Source organism: Anomaloglossus baeobatrachus, chromosome 10 (genome assembly GCF_048569485.1).
Source record: "Anomaloglossus baeobatrachus isolate aAnoBae1 chromosome 10, aAnoBae1.hap1, whole genome shotgun sequence".
Classification (NCBI taxonomy): domain Eukaryota; kingdom Metazoa; phylum Chordata; class Amphibia; order Anura; family Aromobatidae; genus Anomaloglossus; species Anomaloglossus baeobatrachus.
Genome location: NC_134362.1, coordinates 191,047,125 through 191,070,944, shown reverse-complemented (window position 1 = coordinate 191,070,944; position 23,820 = coordinate 191,047,125). Strand labels below are relative to the sequence as shown.

At 50.9% G+C, this 23,820-nt stretch overlaps 2 protein-coding genes across 2 annotated transcripts in view; one reads left to right on the top strand and one right to left on the bottom strand.

Moving 5' to 3' along the window:
• The window catches only part of DHX38 (DEAH-box helicase 38), a 178,840-nt gene extending 165,230 nt beyond the window's left edge, over nt 1-13,610 (top strand). Inside the window, exons 24-26 of the mRNA XM_075326033.1 lie at nt 11,014-11,109; nt 11,189-11,310; nt 13,323-13,610. Coding sequence (XP_075182148.1) covers nt 11,014-11,109; nt 11,189-11,310; nt 13,323-13,407 — 303 coding nt within the window. The 3' untranslated portion in view covers nt 13,408-13,610. The remainder of the gene's footprint in view (nt 1-11,013; nt 11,110-11,188; nt 11,311-13,322) is intronic.
• Nucleotides 13,611-14,111: 501 nt separating this feature from the next.
• PMFBP1 (polyamine modulated factor 1 binding protein 1) overlaps nt 14,112-23,820 on the bottom strand; it is a 166,617-nt gene continuing 156,908 nt past the window's right edge. Inside the window, exons 39-41 of the mRNA XM_075326032.1 lie at nt 15,188-15,281; nt 14,953-15,005; nt 14,112-14,879 (exon numbers count right to left, since the gene is read on the bottom strand). Coding sequence (XP_075182147.1) covers nt 14,807-14,879; nt 14,953-15,005; nt 15,188-15,281 — 220 coding nt within the window. The 3' untranslated portion in view covers nt 14,112-14,806. The remainder of the gene's footprint in view (nt 14,880-14,952; nt 15,006-15,187; nt 15,282-23,820) is intronic.

Genomic DNA, 23,820 nt, shown 5'->3' with positions numbered 1-23,820 from the left:
TGGAAGGCTTGCCGACTGCGTGTGCCGCCTTGGTGGTTGATGTATGCCACCGCTGTGGAATTGTCCGACTGAATTCTGATCTGCTTGCCTTCCAGCCACTGCTGGAACGCTTTCAGGGCAAGATACACTGCCCGTATTTCCAGAACATTGATCTGAAGCGAGGACTCTTGCTGGGTCCACGTACCCTGAGCCCTGTGGTGGAGAAAAACCGCTCCCCACCCTGACAGACTCGCGTCCGTCGTGACCACCTCCCAGGATGGGGGTAGGAAGGATTTCCCCTTCGATAATGAAGTGGGAAGAAGCCACCACCGAAGGGAAGCTTTGGTCGCCTGAGAGAGGGAGACGTTCCTGTCGAGGGACGTCGGCTTCCTGTCCCATTTGCGTAGGATGTCCCATTGAAGAGGACGCAGGTGAAACTGCGCGAAAGGAACTGCCTCCATTGCTGCCACCATCTTCCCCAGGAAGTGCATGAGGCGCCTCAAGGGGTGTGACTGGCCTTGAAGGAGAGATTGTACCCCTGTCTGTAGTGACCGCTGCTTGATCAGCGGAAGCTTCACTATCGCTGAGAGGGTATGAAACTCCATGCCAAGGTATGTGAGCGATTGGGCCGGTGTCAGATTTGACTTTGGAAAATTGATGATCCACCCGAAACTCTGGAGAGTCTCCAGGGTAGCGTCGAGGCTGTGTTGGCATGCCTCTTGAGAGGGTGCCTTGATCAGGAGATCGTCCAAGTAAGGGATCACCGAGTGACCCTGAGAGTGGAGGACCGCTACTACAGTAGCCATAACCTTGGTGAAAACCCGTGGGGCTGTTGCCAGGCCGAACGGCAGTGCCACGAACTGCAGGTGTTCGTTTTCTATGGCGAAGCGCAAGAAGCGCTGGTGCTCTGGAGCAATCGGTACATGGAGATAAGCATCTTTGATATCGATCGATGCAAGGAAATCTCCTTGGGACATTGAGGCGATGACGGAGCGGAGGGATTCCATCCGGAACCGCCTGGTCTTTACGTGTTTGTTGAGAAATTTCAGGTCCAGGACAGGACGGAAAGACCCGTCCTTCTTTGGGACCACAAACAAGTTGGAGTAAAAACCGTGGCCCTGTTGCTGAAGAGGAACAGGGACCACCACTCCTTCTGCCTTCAGAATGCCTAGCGCCTGCAGAAGAGCCTCGGCTCGCTCGGGAGGCGGGGATGACCTGAAGAATCGAGTCGGGGGACGAGAGGTGAACTCTATCTTGTAACCGTGAGACAGAATGTCTCTCACCCAACGGTCTTTTACCCGTGGCAGCCAGGTGTCGCAAACACGGGAGAGCCTGCCACCGACCGAAGATGCGGAGTGAGGAGGCCGAAAGTCATGAGGAAGCCGCTTTGGTAGCGGCACCTCCGGTGGCCTTTTTAGGACGTGACTTAGACCGCCATGCGTCAGAGTTCCTTTGATCTTTCTGAGGCCTTTTGGACGAGGAGAATTGGGACCTGCCCGCGCCCTGAAAGGACCGAAACCTCGACTGCCCCTTCCTCTGTTGGGGTATGTTCGGTTTGGGCTGGGGTAAGGATGTATCCTTTCCCTTGGATTGTTTGATGATTTCATCCAAACGCTCGCCAAACAATCGGTCGCCAGAAATTGGCAAACTGGTTAAGCGCTTTTTGGAAACAGAATCTGCCTTCCATTCCCGTAGCCACAAGGCCCTGCGGAGTACCACCGAATTGGCGGCTGCAACCGCCGTACGGCTCGCAGAGTCCAGGACAGCATTAATAGCGTAAGACGCAAATGCCGACGTCTGAGTGGTTATGGACGCCACCTGTGGCGCGGACGTGCGTGTGGCTGCGTCAATTTGCGCTTGACCTGCTGAGATAGCTTGTAGCGCCCATACGGCTGCGAACGCTGGGGCAAAAGAAGCGCCGATAGCTTCATAGATGGATTTCAACCAGAGTTCCATCTGCCTGTCAGTGGCATCTTTGAGTGAAGCCCCATCTTCCACTGCAAGTATGGATCTAGCTGCCAGTCTGGAGATTGGAGGATCCACTTTGGGACACTGAGCCCAACTTTTGACCACGTCAGGGGGAAAAGGAGAACGTGTATCCTTAAGGCGCTTAGAAAAACGCTTATCTGGACAAGCATGGTGATTCTGGACTGCCTCTCTGAAATCAGAGTGGTCCAGAAACATACTCGGTGTACGCTTGGGAAACCTGAAACGGAATTTCTCCTGCTGAGAAGCTGACTCCTCCACCGGAGGAGCTGAGGGAGAAATATCCAACATACGATTGATGGACGCAATAAGATCGTTCACTATGGCGTCCCCGTCCGGAGTATCAAGATTGAGAGCGGCCTCAGGATCAGAATCCTGATCAGCTGTCTCCGCATCATCAACCAGAGATTCCCCCCTCTGAGACCCTGCACAATATGATGATGTCGAGGGAAAATGTAAGCGAGCTCGCTTAGTCGGTCTGGGGCTGGGGTCTGTGTCAGAACCCTCAGCCTGGGATCCATGAGATACCCCGGGAGGACATTGTTGGTCCAGCTGAGGTGGGCCAGGGAACAAAGTGTTAGCAGGTGGCTCCCCCTGGGCCCCTCTTAGCAGAGGCTCCGGCTGAGTAAGTGCCACAGGGGCCGAACAGTGCACACAATGAGGGTCAGTGGAACCTGCCGGTAGCGGGGTCGTACATGCGGCGCAGGCAACATAATAAGCCTGTGTTTCTTCAGCGCTCTATTGGGAGACCCAGACGATTGGGGTATAGCTACTGCCCTCCGGAGGCCACACAAAGCACTACACTAAAAAGTGCAAGGCCCCTCCCCCTCTGGCTATACCCCCCCGTGGTATCACGGGTTCTCCAGTTTTCAAGCTTTGTGCGAAGGAGGTCAGACATCCACGCATAGCTCCACAGATTTTAGTCAGCAGTAGCTGCTGACTATTTCGGATGGAAGAAAAGAGGGCCCATATAGGGCCCCCAGCATGCTCCCTTCTCACCCGTGGATGGTGTTGTAAGGTTGAGGTACCTATTGCTGGTACAGGGGCTGGAGCCCCACATGCTGTTTTCCTTCCACATCCCCTTGTAGGGCTCTGTGGAAGTGGGATCCTGCCGGCCTCTAAGCTCTGACGCCGGGCTCCATCCACAGACCCATAGCACCTGATGGATACGGAGCAGGAGTACAATCAGGGACATGGCCCTGCATCATACAGGTACTCTGTGTCCCCGGCAGGCACAGACACACTCCGGGCTGGCTGGGTGTTGTAGTGCGCCGGGGACCGTAACGTTGGAGTTAGTGTTCCTACAGTTTACTGGGGGACTTTGTGTTGTGGGAACGCAGCGCCGACCCCCACTGGACCGGGCGGCGCTGCTGTGACTTGTGGTGCGCCGGGGACACGCCGACCGCGCTTTTACGGCGGCGGCGTTTATAAATCCAGTCCCCGGCTTTTGCGGCCTAGCTCCGCTTCGTTCCCGCCCCCACCCTGTCAATCAGGGTAGGGGAGAGACGCTGTTTCGCAGCAGCGACGAGGGCTGGAGCCTGATTTACATGCTCCAGCCCTCTCACTAGGCACAGAGGGAAGCAGGCTTCCCGCTCTTAGTCAGGAACGCCCAGGGCCCGCCCCCCCTCCTCTCCCAGGACGCCGGCAGCCATTACATGCAGTCTGGCTGGAGGAAGGACGCAAGGCTCTGGGAGACCTGGACTAGGGGGCTTTTGGAGATCACACACCCGCTCTTAAGCGGGCGGTAAGCGGCTTTTCAGCTGGCCCCTCTAGTGCCTCAGTGTGTATTGGTGTACTGTGTCACCAGATATATATATTTAGTTATTTCTTGCACTGTAAGGTCGCTTCCTGGCTGGATACCCCAGATCGCTCTGAGGAAGCAGCAACATGTCATCCACAAAACGCAAGGCTGCCAAGGCTAGGGCTGTGTACACTGCGTGTGCTGCATGTGGGGCTGCTCTACCAGCAGGTTCCAAAGACCCCCATTGTGTGCAATGCTCAGATCCGGTGCTGCTTCGCCAGCCGGAGTCCGGAGAGGTAGTGACCCAGGCTGAGACGCTTGTAAGTCCTGCCCCGGTGTCAGGGACAGACTTTGCAGTTTTTGCTGATGGAATGTCTGTGACTATGGCAAAGATCCTTGAAACTTTGCAATCCATGACTGGGGCTCAGTCTATGGACACGGCGAGGTCTCTGTCCTCTAATCCCCCTCAGTTGGAATTAGTCCAGACTGCAAGGGGGTCCCCGGCTTCCCAGGCTGAGTATTATGACTCAGATGATAGCCCCAGCCACCCTAAGCGAGCTCGCTGGGAAAGACCCTCAACGTCATCACACTGCTCAGGGTCTCAGCGCAATCAGTCGCCCTGTGATGCGTCTGAAGAGAGTGATCAGGAGTCTTATCCTGGAACCCCTCTCAATCTGGATACCCCGGATGGGGACGCCATGGTAAACGATCTTATCTCAGCCATCAATAGACTGTTGGATATTTCTCCCCCAGCTCCTTCTGCAGAGGAGGCAGCAGCAGAGCAGGAGAAGTTTCGTTTCCTCTATCCCAAGCGTAAATTGAGTGCTTTCTTGGATCACTCTGACTTCAGAGAATCAATCCAGAAACACGACGCTCATCCAGAAAGGCGTTTCCCTAAACGTTCTAAGGATACACGTTTTCCTTTCCTCCCTGATGTGGTCAAGCGCTGGACCCAGTGTCCAAAAGTAGACCCCCCGATTTCCAAACTTGCAGCTAGATCCATAGTTGCAGTGGAGGATGGCGCTTCACTTAAGGATGCCAATGACAGACAGATGGACCTTTGGTTAAAATCTGTCTATGAAGCTATCGGCGCGTCGTTTGCTCCAGCATTCGCAGCCGTATGGGCGCTCCAAGCTATTTCAGCTGGTTTAGCAAAAGTGGATGCTATCATACATCCAGCGGCGCCGCAAGTGGCGTCCCTTACCTCGCAGATGTCTGCGTTTGCGTCTTACGCTATCAATGCGGTCCTAGAATCTACCAGCCGCACCTCAATGGCGTCCGCCAATTCGGTAGTTTTGCGCAGAGCCTTGTGGTTAAAGGACTGGAAAGCAGATGCTGGTTCCAAAAAATGTTTAACCAGCTTGCCTTTATCTAGAGATAGACTGTTTGGCGAGCCATTGGCTGACATCATTAAACAGTCCAAGGGTAAAGACTCTTCCTTACCCCAGCCCAGATCAAACAAACCTCAGCAGAAAAAATGGCAGCAGAGGTTTCAGTCCTTTCGAGGTTCGGGCAAGACACAATTCTCCTCGTCCAAAGGGACTCAGAGGACGCAAAGAGTCTCAGATTCCTGGCGGGCTCACGCACGCCCCAAGAAAGCAAATGGAGGAACCGCTTCCAAAGCGGCTACCTCATGACTTCCAGCCCCCCCCCTCCGCATCTCCGGTTGGGGGCAGGCTCTCCCGCTTTTCCGACATTTGGACGTCACAGGTCAAAGACCGGTGGGTGACAAACATTTTGTCTCGCGGGTACAGAATCGAGTTCAGTTCTCGTCCTCCAGCTCGGTTCTTCAGAACCTCCCCACATCCAGACCGAGCAGATGCCCTGCTGCAGGCGGTGGACTCCCTAAGAGCGGAAGGAGTAGTGGTTCCTGTACCGCCTCAGGAACAAGGGCGAGGGTTTTACTCCAATCTCTTTGTGGTTCCAAAAAAGGACGGCTCGTTCCGTCCTGTTCTGGATCTAAAGCTGCTCAACAAACATGTGCACGCCAGACGGTTCCGGATGGAAACCCTCCGCTCTGTCGTTGCCTCAATGTCTCAAGGAGACTTCCTTGCCTCAATAGACATCAAAGATGCTTATCTCCACGTGCCAATTGCTACAGAACATCAACGTTTTCTACGTTTTGTGATAGGAAACGACCATCTTCAGTTCGTAGCTCTGCCATTCGGTCTGGCGACAGCCCCCCGGGTCTTCACCAAGGTCATGGCGGCGGTGGTAGCAGTCTTGCACTCTCAGGGACACTCGGTGATCCCTTACCTAGACGATCTACTTGTCAAGGCACCCTCTCAAGAGGCATGCCAACTCAGTCTACATGCTACGCTGGAGACTCTACAGACGTTCGGATGGATCATCAACTTTCCAAAGTCGAATCTGTCACCGTCACAGTCGCTAACGTATCTTGGCATGGAGTTTCATACTCGAGCAGCGAGAGTGAAGCTTCCGCTGAACAAGCAGCGGTCCCTACAGACAGGGGTGCAATCCCTCCTTCAAGGCCAGTCGCACCCCTTACGGCGCCTCATGCACTTCCTCGGGAAGATGGTGGCAGCCATGGAAGCAGTTCCCTTTGCGCAGTTTCATTTGCGCCCACTTCAATGGGACATTCTCCGCCAATGGGACGGGAAGTCAACGTCCCTGGACAGGAAAGTCTCTCTTTCCCAGACGGCCAAGGACTCTCTACAATGGTGGCTCCTTCCCACCTCATTGTCTCAGGGAAGATCCTTCCTGCCCCCATCCTGGGCAGTGGTCACGACAGATGCGAGTCTGTCAGGGTGGGGAGCAGTGTTTCTCCACCACAGGGCCCAGGGGACGTGGACTCCGCAGGAGTCCACCCTTCAGATCAATGTTCTGGAAATCAGGGCAGTGTATCTTGCCCTACTGGCCTTCCAACAGTGGCTGGAAGGAAAGCAGATCCGAATCCAGTCGGACAACTCCACAGCGGTGGCATACATCAACCACCAAGGAGGGACGCGCAGTCGGCAAGCATTCCAAGAAGTCCGGCGCATTCTAATGTGGGTGGAGGACACAGCATCCACCATATCCGCGGTGCACATCCCAGGCGTAGAAAATTGGGAAGCAGACTTCCTCAGTCGCCAGGGCATGGACGCAGGGGAGTGGTCCCTTCACCCGGACGTGTTTTAGGAAATCTGTCGCCGATGGGGAGTGCCGGACGTCGACCTAATGGCGTCCCGGCACAACAACAAGGTCCCGGCATTCATGGCGAGGTCGCGCGATCAAAGAGCTCTGGCGGCAGACGCATTAGTTCAAGATTGGTCGCAGTTCCGGCTCCCATACGTCTTCCCGCCTCTGGCACTCTTGCCCAGAGTGTTACGCAAGATCAGATCCGATTGCAGCCGCGTCATACTCGTCGCCCCAGACTGGCCGAGGAGATCGTGGTATCCGGATCTGTGGCATCTCACGGTCGGTCGACCGTGGTCACTGCCAGACCGACCAGACTTACTGTCCCAAGGGCCGTTTTTCCATCAGAATTCTGCGGCCCTGAACCTGACTGTGTGGCCATTGAGTCCTGGATCCTAGCGTCCGCAGGATTATCTCAAGGAGTCGTAGCCACAATGAGACAAGCTAGGAAGTCTACGTCTGCTAAGATCTACCACAGAACGTGGAAGATTTTCTTATCCTGGTGCTCTGCACAGAGAGTATCCCCTTGGCCATTTGCATTGCCCACCTTTCTTTCCTTCCTGCAATCGGGGTTGGAAAAGGGCTTGTCGCTCAGCTCCCTTAAAGGGCAAGTCTCGGCACTATCCGTGTTTTTTCAGAAGCGTCTAGCACGTCTTCCTAAGGTGCGCACGTTCCTGCAGGGGGTCTGTCATATTGTGCCCCCGTACAGGCGGCCGTTAGATCCATGGGATCTGAACAGGGTACTAGTTGCTCTCCAGAAGCCGCCTTTCGAGCCTCTGAAAGAAGTTTCCTTTTCTCGCCTGTCACAGAAAGTGGCGTTTCTTGTTGCGATCACATCGCTTCGGCGAGTGTCGGAGCTGGCAGCTCTGTCATCCAAGGCTCCCTTCCTGGTGTTCCACCAGGACAAGGTAGTGCTGCGCCCCATTCCGGAGTTTCTCCCTAAGGTCGTATCCTCGTTTCATCTTAATCAGGATATATCCTTGCCTTCCTTTTGTCCTCATCCGGTTCACCGGTATGAAAAGGACTTACGTTTGCTAGATCTGGTGAGAGCACTCAGAATCTACATTTCCCGCACGGCGCCCATGCGCCGTTCCGATGCACTTTTTGTCCTTGTCGCTGGTCCGCGCAAGGGGTTGCAGGCTTCTAAAGCCACCCTGGCTCGATGGATCAAAGAACCAATTCTAGAGGCCTACCGTTCTGCGGGGCTTCCGGTTCCTTCAGGGCTAAAAGCCCACTCAACCAGAGCCGTGGGTGCGTCCTGGGCATTACGACACCAGGCTTCGGCTCAACAAGTGTGCCAGGCAGCTACATGGTCGAGTCTGCACACTTTCACCAAGCATTATCAGGTGCATACCTATGCTTCGGCGGATGCCAGCTTAGGTAGAAGAGTCCTGCAGGCGGCAGTGACACCCCCGTAGGGGAGGGCTGTTTTGCAGCTCTAACATGAGGTATCTCTTTACCCACCCAGGGACAGCTTTTGGACGTCCCAATCGTCTGGGTCTCCCAATAGAGCGCTGAAGAAGAAGGGAATTTTGTTACTTACCGTAAATTCCTTTTCTTCTAGCTCTTATTGGGAGACCCAGCACCCGCCCTGTTGTCCTTCGGGATTTTTTTGTTGTTTGCGGGTACACATGTTGTTCATGTTGAACGGTTTTTCAGTTCTCCGACGTTATTCGGAGTTAATTTGTTTAAACCAGTTATTGGCTTCCTCCTTCTTGCTTTGGCACTAAAACTGGAGAACCCGTGATACCACGGGGGGGTATAGCCAGAGGGGGAGGGGCCTTGCACTTTTTAGTGTAGTGCTTTGTGTGGCCTCCGGAGGGCAGTAGCTATACCCCAATCGTCTGGGTCTCCCAATAAGAGCTAGAAGAAAAGGAATTTACGGTAAGTAACAAAATTCCCTTCTTTGGCACCCCTGCCATTCGTGGGTGCCATGCTATTATCTTCCCTGAGTAACACAATAGGGTATATAGCCAGAAATCAACTGTGCACCATACAGTGTAAAACATATATACCATAAACATATAATGTTACACTACTGCACAATGGGGCTAGCACCACAGGTGCTGCTTACCACCCGCCTAAAGCGGTTGTGAGGCCACCAGAGTCCCTGCCTGGGTCTCCCAGACTTTGTCCCCCTCTCCTGCGTCCGAGGAGCTGACAGGAATGGCTGCCGGCGTCCTGAGGAGAGGAGGGAGCCGTGGGCGTGACCCAGAAAGAGCGGGAACTGGTGCCCGCAATGTGCACAGTGAGAGGGGTGGAGTATGCAAAGCATGCTCCAGCCCTCAGTGCTGCTCGTTCTGTGCAGCGTCCCGCCCTTCCCCTGCCTGTCAGGGCTGTGGGCGGGAGGAAAGGAAACTAGGCCGCAAAAAGCCGGGGACTCTAGTAATAAACGCGGCCGCCGTAAAAGCGCGGCCGGCGTGGAAGTCCCCGGCGCACTACAAGTCCCAGCCGCGCCGCAGTGTTTCCATGGCCGCGGCGGTCAGTGCGGCAGTCCCTATACATAAACACACCCAGCAACGCTGAGTGTGTAATGGCACATATTAACCCGGTCAGCGCCGTGGTCCCCGGTGCACTAGCACACCCAGCAAAGCTGGAGTGTTGCTGTGCGCTGTCCCCACAGGGATACAGAGTACCTCCAAGTAGCAGGGCCATGTCCCTGAACGATACCCGGCTCCTATCCAGCAGGCTCCACAGGAGTTGTGGATGAAGCACGGTCTCAGTGCCTGGAGACCGATAGGATCCCACTTCCACCAGAGCCCTGAGGGGGATGGGGAAGGAAAACAGCATGTGGGCTCCAGCCTCCGTACCCGCAATGGATACCTCAACCTTACAACACCACCGACAAGAGTGGGGTGAGAAGGGAGCATGCTGGGGGCCCTATATGGGCCCACTTTTCTTCCATCCGACATGGTCAGCAGCTGCTGCTGACCAATCTGTGGAGCTGTGCGTGCGTGTCTGACCTCCTTCACACAAAGCAAAAAACTGAGGAGCCCGTGGGAGCACGGGGGGTGTATAGGCAGAAGGGGAGGGGCTTAACACTTTTAAGTGTAATACTTTGTGCGGCCTCCGGAGGCATAGCCTATACACCCAATTGTCTGGGTCTCCCAATGGAGCGACAAAGAAATCTGCTGTAGCTCTTCTGTGACCTTATCGCAGCGTGCTGCTTACCCCACCCACCTGAGCACGCTAGCAAAGGCCGGGGTTAAGCCTAGAATGTGTTGGCTGCAGTCAGGTCCTGTAAGGAGCCTGTACATTGTAGCATTTAGTAGTGAGTCTGTTTAGAATGTACGGGCTGAAGTCAGGATCTGGATGGAGCCTGAACATTCCAGCAATCTACCCATCGAGCATCAGGCAGTGGGATTTAAAGGGCCGGCAGCCAGGAAAAGCGCTGTTGCCGTCAGAGCACTGCGGTCAAGGGGCCAGCATAAAAAGTCATCACGGGCCATAGGTTCCCCACCCCTGACCTATACTGATGTGGGGTATGGACGGCAGGTGCACTGTTTATTGTAGAACGTGGCTCTTTTCCTTCTCTCTCTGTACTGTTCTTACAGGGAAATACTGTCATTTGTATGTGTTTTTGTTCTGCTGTTAATAAATAAAAAGAAACTTGATTAAAAAACAAAATCCCATCGTGACACTAATAATGTCCTAATGAGAAGACTTGTCAACGATGCCAGCAGCTAGATTTTCACGGCCAAGGGATCGGGGTCCTGCTAATCTTTTTGCTTAACTCTAGTCCTTATTTTTCCACCTCCAAGTGTTTATTCTGGCTTTGGCTTTACCTTATTCCAGTCATTCCCTGATACTTTGTCCTTTTAGAGGAAATATTCACTGGTGGCCACAAGATGGCAGTATTTGATTATCTGAGAGCATTAACCGAATATTGAAGTCTTGATGGGAATAAAATAAACCCAATTCATCGTGGTACATAACGTCAATCAGTTATTTATTTTCCAATGTGCAGATGTCTGCATTTTATTGAAGAATGTTCTGTTCACTGGAGATGGTTTTCATTAACTTTTCCTAAAGGTCATTGCAGTGGCTGTATATAAAAGATATTAATACTTGGCTACTGATTATAAGGTGCAGACTTTGCATAGGGTGTAACCATATAAATAAATATCAGCTGTAAGATTACAATGATGTTTATATTTACCATTGCTCCCCAGGAATACATGCAGTGTGTCACAGCGGTGGATGGCGAGTGGTTGGCAGAACTAGGTCCTATGTTTTATAGCATCAAACATGCCGGCAAATCAAGACAGGTGAGTGTGACAAGAATCAGGAGTGTAATGCAGGAGATAATACACATTACTAGGTAATAACGACTATTGTGGTCTTTAGGAAAACAGACGCAGGGCAAAAGAAGAGGTCTCTGCGATGGAGGAGGAGATGATGATGGCTGAAGAGCAACTGCGCTCAAGGAGAGAGGAGCAGGACCGGAAAAGCACATTAAGCAGCTCAAGGTGTGTTAGTGTATACTTGTGTATAGTGGTCAAATGTAGCAAAATGCGTACAACCCTATGTGGCTGCAATGTAAGGCCGCTTTCACACACCAGTTTTTTGCCATCAGGCACAATCCAGCAAAAACCTGAAAGAAAAAAAAAAAGGATCCAGTGTCTGTTGCCGCCGGATCCGGTTTTTCCCCCATAGACTTCTATTAGCGCTGGATGGCCTTGCGTTCCAGCCGGCTTTCTCCGGATCCAGCAAAATTTGCTTGTCTAGCGGCTGGATGGATCGATTTGTCTCCACCGAAAAACCGTATTGCGCCGGATCCGGTGCGTTTTATAATGGAAGCCTATGGACCCGGTGTAATGCAGCAAAAAAACACTGATGCAGCCGCCGCCGGATCCGTTTTTTTTTTCAACTGAGCATGCTCCGTATCGCAACGGATCTGTCCAAAAACTGAAGGAACTGATGAAAAAAAACAACTAATGCAACTGATCAGTTTTTCCGCCGGATCCGTCGCATCAGTTTTTTCGCCGGCTCGTGTCAGATACCAAAAAACTGTGTGAAAGCAGGTCTGTGGAGTGAATTGCAGGTCGTATGTGGCAAATATTTGGGTAACTGGAGTATTCCTGACACCATATTGTTCATCTCTTCTCAGCCGCATTTGTACCATTGTGACCCTAGATTTTAGTGCTCCAGATTCCAGAAGTCTGTCTGATTTGTAGTTTCCGAGTTCCACATCTACCCTCATTAGGTGTAAGTAAAGACGAGAAGAGTAAATGATGGTAATAATCCCCAATGCCCCGCACAATAGGAAAATGCAAGATCCTAAGTTATTAAGGTGATAGATCCACATCACATTTATTGCAGAACATTTATCTCCTTTATAGTAGTACTGATGTCCTGTCCATCAGTGTCATGTAAATGTCACAGCTGAGGCTGGTGATTGGCTGCAGTGGTCAGGTGACCAGCGGATGGGACATTATCACTTCCAGGAGCATCAGGCCTGGAAGGTTGGGAATTATAATACTCTACCCTAAGGAAAACTCTGTTTAAAAGGATTTTTTTTTTTTTCTTTTAGATTTGCAACTTAATATCTAAGAGGTCATTTTAACATCAGTTTTTACTATCAATCAGTTGGGTTTATGTTTTGTAAACATGATAGTCCTAATAGGATGAATAAGGATAGTAAATCCCCTATGTACCCACAGGAGCTTGTGCCTGCAGATATATCCACAGGTTTCCCGCAGCAGCTCCCCGGAATCCGCAGCTATACATAGCTGAGGGATTCCAGCGAAATAGCTGCGGACATTCATGCGACTTACCTGCAGAATTCCCGGCCTCTATGGCTATGTGTCCACGTTGCTTTTTCAACTGCAGCGTTTAATGCCAAAATGGATGTGTTCTGCTTTTCAAGCATAGTCTATGGGAATTTGGGTTTCTTGTCCGCACTATGCTGTTCAAAACGCTGCCTTTTTGTGGCAGAAATTTGGAAAAAAAACTCTGCTTTGCAGTTCAAAATGCAAATGGCAAAAACAATTGACATGTTGCTTTTTGAAAAGCTGAGTTTCTGCCCAAATTTCTGCCACAAAAAGGCAGCATTTTGAACTGCATAGTGCGCACAAGAAACCCAAATTCCCATAGACTTTGCTTGAAAAACAGAACACATCTATTTTGGCATTAAACGCTACAGTTGAAAAAGCAACATGGACACATAGGCTCTCTCTATAGTAGAGGGGTGGGATTTCCGCAGGAATAATTGACATAGTTATGTGCAGCTGCGGGACATACACAGCACTCCTCATGTCCAATAGCATAATAGCGGGAGTGTCTGTACTTGCTTAAACCTGCAGATTTATCTAAAAAATCCAGATAAATCTGTGGTTTTCCGTGGCAAAATCATAGGTGCGAGCTGCCGTGGGCACATAGCATTAGTAGGAGGAGTAAGAATGCAATTCCTTCACTCTATTAATAGGAAACTGGACATAATCTAATGGTAATCACTTTTTGTTTTCCCCTCATCCTCCAGGTCTTCAAAGATTTACACCCCAGGAAGGAAGGAACAGATGGAACCAGGAACCCCCCGACGAACTCCTGCGCGGTTTGGCTTGTGATCGCATTTCTGTATTTAATTGTCCTCCAAACCCGACCCGTCTCACTGCTTGACAAGTCTCCCCCTCTCGAACATTGACACTTCTGGGACTTGTGGAATAACAATTCCTTGGCAGGGTGGGGGGAGGGGTGGGTGTCGATCCTACCATTTTATTGTAAAGTGGAATCTTGTTATTTTTAAGCAATAATGTATCTTTTGATGGTGTCAAGGTGTGGAATGTTTATTTTTACCGGACGTCATGACCAAGCGTGGAGCGATAAGTATGACTTGGTGCAGGACCTTGCTTGACACTATAGGCACTTGGATATGTACAGCCCGGCGTTAACATGATAATTAACTCCTAACGAGCGTTGTAATGTCATAGGCAGTCCCACAACAAGTGGATCAGTTGGCTTATCGGCAGCTCCCTCTGCTTGAAGCCAATTTAAGTGGTGTATATTGACTAAAAGGCAACTGTTAAATGCTGATTATTGATTTTCCTGCAATGCTGACGGGATGAAGTGCAGCTGAGGGATTCTGGCCGGGCTCGGCTATGTGCGCACCAGTTTTGTCATCGCGCACGATACACCAGACAGCCGGCTGATAGTTTACCCTGGATCAACCATTACATTTCTCGTTCCAGGCTGCTATGAATTAACATGTTTCCCAAAGATGATAGGATCAACACCGATAGCCACTGCTCTAGAAAGAAAAAAAACCAGCAGGTGATTTAAAACCCCTTAAATTCAGGATAAATTTATTATAAAATAGTGGTATAAATATGTTAAGTGACTTCACAAAGTGGACCAATGTAAAAAAAACCAGTGCAATGATTGCCAGTGGTGGCAGCAGCACGTGTACAGGTTCTTCTTTTCCATATCCAGACAGAGAATTACACGATCAGGTATATTTTACAGGAACATTATACAGACACGATGACGGGTCCAGCAGCATCCGAACACCCAAAATCTCAGAAGAACCCATAAAGCTGAAAACTTGGGAGTTCAGATCCATAGTCAAGCTGCTATTAGCAAGTTTAATGCCGCCATATAATGCTCATGTGATATTTGCTTTTATGCAACTGATAATTAATGGTAAAGTCATGAAAAATTAAAATTTAGAAGGATCTTAAAACAATTGTTTTCTTCTAAACTTTACTATAAATTCAGATCTCAGTAAAAAGGTGATAACTATTATTCACAGTATCGTGGAGTTATATTCTTTGTCCTTAAAATGAGCAGTCTATGTATTCCTCTGCCATATAGACACATTGGCCATCCAAATTGTGACCCAGAGCCAAATCGCTCTAAGGTCCAGTCTTCAGATCTTACACATCGCCAAGATTGTTCTTTATAAAAAGGTCTGATAAGATCACAGCTTCTATACATTCAACATTTATAAGCTGTGGATCCAGCTGATCATCAAGAACCTCCCCGTGGCTTCACCCTTAAATTTCCGGCGCTTGTGAATGCTCTTCTTGCAGAACGTAGAGACCTGTAAAAACACCGATCAGTGACCAATGGACTGGAGAACCTGAGCGAAATACAACAGATGGCCCAAAACTCACCCCATGTCCTCGCTGGGATATTGGCGCTCCAGGTCAGATGTCCGCAGAGACAGCTAGAATTGATCACAAGTAAGAATTGTATGAGGACTCTGTAGATGTTCATGGAGTAACTTAAGTCTATAGTTATGTCTAGCTCAACCCCCGCATAAGATATAACCCAATCCATAGTTATTACACCAATATTTATATTGGATAAAGGTTGTCAGCTGTAAATAACCCCGTACTGTGGTCTCACCTTATAGCGTTCAGTCTCTACGCGTCTCTCGTCTTCTAGATCTCTCAGATATCTGTTCTCCTTCTGCATCTGCTCAATCACCTCCTGCATGTGGCTTTAAAAGAAACACGCACGAGTTAAGCTGATAGGTGCTGTAACTATAGGAGTGTATATCCATTCTGATGGCACAAACCCTTTAATCACAGAGACTTTCCCCTGTAGTAGTGTATGGGAGACTGGAGTCTGCCGGACATGGCCGACATTACTGCTGGAGGAATCTCCTCTCCCTGGATGATGTTATGTGATCTAATATGTACCAGATTACTGCTGACGAAATAATCCCTGTAATAACCTTCATGTACTAGATTTTTATGGAAAATGGGTACATATCAAATTTCCTGTGATGGGAGGTGAGAGCTTGTACAATGCCCCAGCACTGACTCCATGTACCCAAGTGATAATTCTACAACAAAAATAGATCGTAATGATAGATATTATATACTATACAGTCTTTATTTCAGCAACAGTATAAAAAAAAAAAAAAAAAAAAGTCAATTGGACACACAACCCCCAATTCATTAAAGGGAACCTCTCAGGAGCCATATGCGTTCTGACCTACAAGCATGGTGAGTTGTGGCCTAGAAACCCCTTCCTACCCATCCTAATGTGTTATAATATTGTATAATATGAAGAGGGTCTAGTCCCCAGGGCGTCACATTGCTCTGTGGGAGTTTTGCATGCTTTCCGTGGTATCATGCCCCTGTGTGCGCAATACCATGTATTTACATGAGCAATGTCACAGCTCCTTGAGATCCCGCGCATGCGTGCTTGCCATTCCCGCAGCCTTGTTATCCGGGTGCTTGCTTGTCGGCTTCAGATGCACACTGTGCATGGTCGGAACTGCAGGAGTCTTCTGAGCATGTGCAGAGCGCGTCTGAAGCCGACAAGCAAGCACCCGGATAACAAGGCTGCAGGAATGGCAAGGAGCTGACTGTGATGTCACTCATGTAAATCCATAGTATCACGCCAAGCATGCAAAATGCCCACAGGACAAGACCCTCTGATCATTTACATAAGGAACATGTAAGTAAAAAACCCCCCCTTTTTTTTTTTTTTAATACATTCCTACCCATCCCTGTGTTGTAATATGAAGGTGTTTCTAGGCCAGATATCGCCCTGCTTGTAGGTCAGAACGTACATGGGACCTGACAGGTTCCCTTTAAGGCTATGTTCGCACGTTGCGTCGGTGTACCTGCAGTTTATTCTGCACGTTTTCCTTCCCTTGGTTTTTGACCAAATGGCTTTTAACAATTTTTTAGCGCTAAAAACGCATGCGTTTTTACCGCGTTTTTAGTGCGTTTTTAGCGCTTTTTACCTGCGTTTTCACCTGCGTTTCTGCAGATGCGTTTTTGAGATCAAGACACTGATAAATAAAGTTGAATTAGTCAAAAAGAATGAAAAAAGAGAAAAAAATTATAAAATTAACTTTTAATAAAATTAAATGGGAAATTATCAATTTAAATGTAATAATAGCGGTTATGCACATTTTAACAGAAAAATAGCTAAAGTTTCTTATTTTTTAGCATTTAAATTTTCGGTTATTGTGTGTGTGTAAAGGAACATTAGAACCCATTAATTTTATGCCAGAAAGAAGGGAATTTTGTTTACTTACCGTAAATTCCTTTTCTTCTAGCTCCAATTGGGAGACCCAGCCAATTGGGTGTATAGCTACTGCCTCCGGAGGCCACACAAAGTATTACACTCAAAAGTGTAAGGCCCCTCCCCTTCTGGCTATACACCCCCAGTGGGATCACTGGCTCACCAGTTTAGTGCAAAAGCAAGAAGGAGGAAAGCCAATAACTGGTTTAAAGACCAATTCAATCCGAAGAAACATCGGAGAACTGCAACCATTCACATGAACAACATGTGTACCGAAAAAAACCCTAAGAAAACAGGGCGGGTGCTGGGTCTCCCAATTGGAGCTAGAAGAAAAGGAATTTACGGTAAGTAAACAAAATTCCCTTCTTCTTTGTCGCTCCATTGGGAGACCCAGACAATTGGGACGTCCAAAAGCAGTCCCTGGGTGGGTAAAAGAATACCTCGTGGTAGGGCCGTCAAACAGCCCTTTCGTACAGGTGGGCAACCGCCGCCTGAAGGACTTGTCTACCTAGGCTGGCGTCTGCCGAAGCGTAGGTATGCACCTGATAATGCTTGGTAAAAGTGTGCAGACTCGACCAGGTAGGTGCCTGGCACACCTGCTGAGCCGTAGCCTGGTGCCGTAATGCCCAGGACGCACCCACGGCTCTGGTAGAATGGGCATTCAGCCCTGAGGGAACCGGGAGCCTAGCAGAACGGTAGGTTTCAAGAATTGGTTCCTTGATCCACCGAGTCAGGGTGGATTTGGAAGCTTGCGACCCTTTACGCTGACCAGCGACAAGGACAAAGAGTGCATCCGGGCGGCACAGGAGCGCCGTGCGGGAATGTAGATCCTGAGTGCTCTCACCAGATCCAACAGATGCAAATCCTTTTCAAATTGATGGACTGGATGAGGACACAAAGAAGGTAAGGTGATATCTTGATTGAGATGAAAGTGGGATACCACCTTAGGGAGAAAGTCCGGAATCGGACGCCGAACCCCCTTGTCCTGGTGAAGACCAGGAATGGAGATTTGCATGACAGCGCTGCTAGCTCGGACACTCTCTGAAGAGACGTGACCGCTACTAGAAAGGCCACTTTCTGTGAAAGACAGAAAAGGGAAACAACTTTCAAAGGCTCGAAAGGCGGCTTCAAGAGAGTCATTAGAACCTTGTTCAGACTCCAGAGCTCTAACGGCCGCTTGTACGGAGTGATGAGAAGACAAACTCCCTGCAGGAACGTGCGTACCTGCGGAAGTCGGCTAGGCGTTTCTGAAAAAATACAGATAGCGCTGAGACTTGTCCCTTAAGGGAGCTGAGCGACCAACCATTTTCCAACCAAGATTGTAGGAAGGAAGGAAAAATAGGCGATGAAAATGGCCAGGGAGAAACTCCTTGAGCAGAGCACCAAGGTAAGAATATCTTCCACGATCTGTGGTAGATCTTGGCGGACGTTGGCTTCTTGGCCTGCGTCATGGTGACAACCACTCCTGAGATAATCCTGAAGACGCTAGGATCCAGGACTCAATGGCTACACCGTCATGGTCAGGGCCGCAGAGTTCAGATGGAAAAAAGGGCCCTTGAAACAGCAAGTCTGGTCGGTCTGGTAGTGCCCACGGTTGGCCTACCGTGAGGTACCACAGATCCGGGAACCCCGACCTCCTCGGCCAATCTGGAGCGACGAGGATGGCGCGGCGACAGTCGGACTTGATCTTGCGCAGTACTCTGGGCAACAATGCCAGAGGTGGGACACATAAGGTAGCCGGGACTGCGACCAATGTTGAACTGAGGCGTCCGCCGCCAGAGCTCGATGATCGTGAGACTGTGCTATGAAGCTGGGACAATGTTGTTGTGCCGTGACGCCATTATGTCGACGTCCGGCATCCCGCAGCGGCGACAGATCTCCTGAAACCCGTCCGGGTGAAGAAACCATTCCCCTGCGTCCATACCCTGGCGACTGAGGAAGTCTGCTTCCTAGTTTACCACGCCTGGGATGTGAACTGCGGATATGGTGGATGCCGTGTCTTCCACCCACGTCAGAATCCGCCGGCTTCCTGGAAGGCTTGCCGGCTGCGTGTTCTTCCGTGGTGGTTGATGTATGCCACCGCTGTGGAGATATCCGACTGAATTCGGATGTGCTTGCTTTTCAGCCACTGCTGGAAGGCTTGTAGGACAAGATACACTGCTCTGATTTCCAGAACATTGATCTGAAGGGTGGACTCTTGCTGAATCCACGTACCTTGAGCCCTGTGGTAGAGAAAAACTGCTCTCCACTCTGATAGACTCGTGCCTGTCGTAACTACCGCCCAAGATGGGGGTAGGAAGGACCTTTTTCTGACCATGAGGTGGGAAGAAGCCACCACCGTAGAGATTCTTTGGCCGCCTGAGAAAAGGAGACGTCTCTGTCGATGGGCGTCGACCTCCCGTCTCATTGGCGGAGAATGTCCCATTGTAGTGGACGCAGATGAAACTGCGCGAAAGGGACTGCCGCCATTGCTACCATCTTACGTGAGAAGTGCATGAGGCGTCTCAATGTGTGCGACTGATCCTAAGGAGAGATTGCAGCCTTGTCTGTAGTGAACGCTGTTTGTCTAGCGGAAGCTTCACTATCGCTGAGAGAGTATGAAACTCCATGCCTAGATATGTTAGTGATTGGCCCGGGGTCGGATCTGACTTTGAAAAGTTGATGATCCACCCGAACTCTGGAGAGTCTCCAGCGCAACGTTCGGCTGTGTTGGCATGTTCCTTAAGAGGGTGCCTTGACAAGTAGATCTCCCAAATACGGGATCACAGAGTGACCTTGAGATTGCAGGACTGGTACTACTGCTGCCATGACCTTAGCGAAGACCCGTGGGGCTATCGCCAGCCGGAAGGCAGGGTTACGAACTGAAGGTGTTCGCGTCTTATAACAAAGCGTAGAAACGCTGGAGCTCTGGATCAATCGGCACGTGGGGATAAGCATCCTTGACGTGTATCGATGTTAGGAAATTTCCTTGAAACATTGAGGCGATGACGGAGCGGGGGGATTACATCCGGAACCGCCTGGTGTTCACGAGCTGGTTGAGCCGTGTTAGATCCAGAACGGGACGGAAATACTCGTCCTTTCTTGGCACCGTAAATAATTCGGAGTAAAAACCGTGACCTTGTTCCTGAAGAGGAACGGGGGTCACCACTCGTTGTGCCTTTAGAGTGCCCACCGCCTGCAGAAGAGCATCGGCTCGGTCGGGAGGTGGAGAAGTTCTGAAGAATTGAGTTGGAGGACGAGAACTGAACTCTATCCTGTACCCGTGAGACAGAATGTCTCTCACCCAACGGTCTTTGACCTGTGACAGCTAAATATCGCCAAGGCGGGAGAGCCTGCTACCGACCGAGGATGCGGAGAGAGGAGGCCGCAAGTCATGAGGAAGCCTCTTGGAAGCGGGTTTTCAGGCTGTCTTTTTTGGGCGTGACTGAGCCCGCCAAGAAAACTGAGCTCCTCTGATCCTTTTGAGTCCTCTTTGGACGAGGAGAAATGGGCTGCCCGAGCCTTGAAAAGACCGAAAACCCCGACTGTCCCTTGGTATGTTGGGGTTTGTTTTGTCTGGGCTGAGGTAAGGAAGAATCCTTACTCTTGAACTGTTTAATGATTACATCTCACGCACACTAAACAGTCGGTCGGCAGAACAAGGCAAACTGGTTAAGTCCTTTTTTGGAAGCAGAATCTGCCTTCCATTCAGTTAACACCCAGGCCCTGCGTAAAACCACGGAGTTAGCGGACGCCACTGCCGTACGGGTCGTAGAGTCTAGGACAGCAGTAATCGCATAAGACGCAAATGCAGACATTTGAGCGGTTAAGGATGACACTTGCGGAACAGATGTACGTGTGACCGTGTCCATCTGTGTAAGACAAGCTGAAGTAGCTTGGGGTGCCTCTACGGCTGCGAATGCTGGAGCTAACAGCGCGCCGATAGCCTCATAGATGGATTTCGACTAGAGATCCCTCTGTCTGTCAGTGGCATCTTTAAGTGCAGCCCCATCTTCCACTGCAACTATGGATCTAGCTGCAAGCTGGAGATTGGAGGATGCCCCTTGGGACACTGGGTCCCCCACGTCAGGGGGTAGGGATAACGTGTATCCTCAGCCGTTTGGAGAAGCGCTTAACTGGATAAGCGTGGTGTTCCTGGACTGCCTGTGTAAAGTCAGGGTGGTCAAGGAAAGTATTTAATTTACGCTTGGGATACGTGAATGGAATTTCTCCTGCTATGTAGCTGACTCTTCCACTGGAGGAGCTGGGGGAGAAATAACTAACATTCTATTGATGGACGCTATGAGATTATTGACTATGGCGTCACCATCAGGTGTATCCAGATTGAGAGCGGTCTCAGGATTAGATCTTGAGCAGCTACCTCCGCCACATCACACAGAGAGTCCGCTTGCTGGGACCCTGACTAGTGTGATGAAGTCGAGGGCCGCTCATAGTGAGCCTCTCAGACTATCTGGGACTGTCGTCCGTGTCAGAGCCGTCACTCTGGGAAGCACATGACCCCTCGGAGCTCAAAGTTGTTCCCACTGAGGGGGACCATGGATAATGAATGAACAGTGGCCATGGATTTGAGAAACTTGTCTGGACTGCAAGGCTTCTAGTATCGTAGCCATAGTCTCAGAAAAACTGTCAGTAAATACTGCAGGCTCCGTCCCCATGTCCTGACGATTAGCAGAGACTCCGTAGTATACAATGGGGGTCTCTGTACACTGCCGGCCATATAGCCGTACATGCTGTACCGGCTGCATAGAAAACATGTGCTTCTGCACCTCTGTTTTACACAGACAATATGCTGTTATGTCCTCCGCACAATCAAGGAGGGTATATACAAAAATGCAGCTAAACAGTGCAATGCCTAGTGAATAAGCATATATGTACATGTGCACTTCGGCACTAGTGGAGTCAGCCCCACAGGTGCTGTTTAACGCCTGGTCACAGCGGTTGTGTGACTATCCGAATCCCTGCCAGGGATTCCTAAACTTGTCTCTTCTGTCGCTACAGAAAACACTGACAAGAATGGCTGCCGGCGTCCTGTGTAGAGGAGGAAGCCGTGGGCGTGCCTGAGAAAAGTGCGGGAATCCGGCTTCACAGTGTACACAGTGAGAGGGGTGGAGTATGCAAAGCATACTCCAGCTCTCAGCGCTGCCGGATTCACCGTGCATCCAGTGAGAGGGGTGGAGTATGCAAAGCATACTCCAGCTCTCAGCGCTGCCGGATTCACCGTGCATCCAGTGAGAGGGGTGGAGTATGCAAAGCATACTCCAGCTCTCAGCGCTGCCGTGCTGTGCAGCGTCACGCCCCTACCCTGACTGGCAGGTCTGTGGGCGGAAACGAAGTGAGACTAGGCCGCGCAAGCCGGGGACTCGAGTGATAAGCGCGGCCGGCATATAAGCCTTGGTCGGCGCGGAAGTCCCCGGCGCACCACAAGTCCCAGCCGCGCCCGAAATAAAAATGGCAACGGCGGTTAGCGCGGTAGTCCCCTAATACACTAACACACCCAGCAAGCTGTAGTGTGCGATGGCACTAGTGCGGGCAGCGCCGCCGTCCCTGGCGCACTAACACACCCAGCAATGCTGCCGTGTGTCCGTGCGCGGTCCCCACAGGGACACAGAGTACCTCAACGTAGCAGGGCCATGTCCCTGAGGATACTCCGCTCCATGTCCAGCAGATTCCCAGGAGCTGTGGATGGAGCACGGCCTCAGTGCCTGGAGGCCGGTAAGATCCCACTTCACCAGAGCCCTCAGGGGGATGGGGAAGGAAAACAGCATGTGGGCTCCAGCCTCTGTACCCGCAATGGGTACCTCAACCTTAACAAACACCCGACAAGAGTGGGGTGAGAAGGGAGCATGCTGGGGGCCCTTTAGTATGGGCCCTCTTTTCTTCCATCCGACATAGTCAGCAGCTGCTGCTGACTAAACAGTGGAGCTATGCGTGGATGTCTGACCTCCTTCGCACAAAGCACAAAACTGGTGAGCCAGTGATCCCACTGGGGGTGTATAGCCAGAAGGGGAGGGGCCTTACACTTTTGAGTGTAATACTTTGTGTGGCCTCCGGAGGCAGTAGCTATACACCCAATTGTCTGGGTCTCCCAATGGAGCGACAAAGAAAGCATGCGTTTTTGGAGCCAAAAACGCAGTTGAAAAGCAGGTAAAAAGCATGAAAAACGCAGGAATTGTGATTTTGGTTGCTTTTTGACATTTCTTCAGCGCTCTATTGGGAGACCCAGACGATTGGGACGATTGGGGTATAGCTACTGCCCTCCGGAGGCCACACAAAGCACTACACTAAAAAGTGCAAGGCCCCTCCCCTTCTGGCTATACCCCCCCGTGGTATCACGGGTACTCCAGTTTTCAAGCTTTGTGCGAAGGAGGTCAGACATTCCATGCATAGCTCCACAGATTTTAGTCAGCAGTAGCTGCTGACTATTTCGGATGGAAGAAAAGAGGGCCCATATAGGGCCCCCAGCATGCTCCCTTCTCACCCGTGGATGGTGTTGTAAGGTTGAGGTACCTATTGCTGGTACAGGGGCTGGAGCCCCACATGCTGTTTTCCTTCCACATCCCCTTGTAGGGCTCTGTGGAAGTGGGATCCTGCCGGCCTCAAAGCTCTGACGCCGGGCTCCATCCACAGACCCATAGCACCTGGTGGATGCCGAGCAGGAGTACCATCAGGGACAAGGCCCTGCATCATACAGGTACTCTGTGTCCCCGGCAGGCACAGACACACTCCGGGCTGGCTGGGTGTTGTAGTGCGCCGGGGACCGTAACGCTAGAGCTAGTGTTCCTACAGTTTAACTGGGGGACTTTTTTCTGTGTTGTGGGAACGCAGCGCCGACCCCCGCTGGACCGGCGGCGCTGCTGTGACTTTTAGTTCGCCGGGGACACGCCGACCGCGCTTTTACGGCGGTGGCGTTTATAAATCTAGTCCCCGGCTTTTGCGGCCTAGGACGCCGGCAGCTCCGATTCGTTCCCGCCCCCACCCTGTCAATCAGGGTAGGG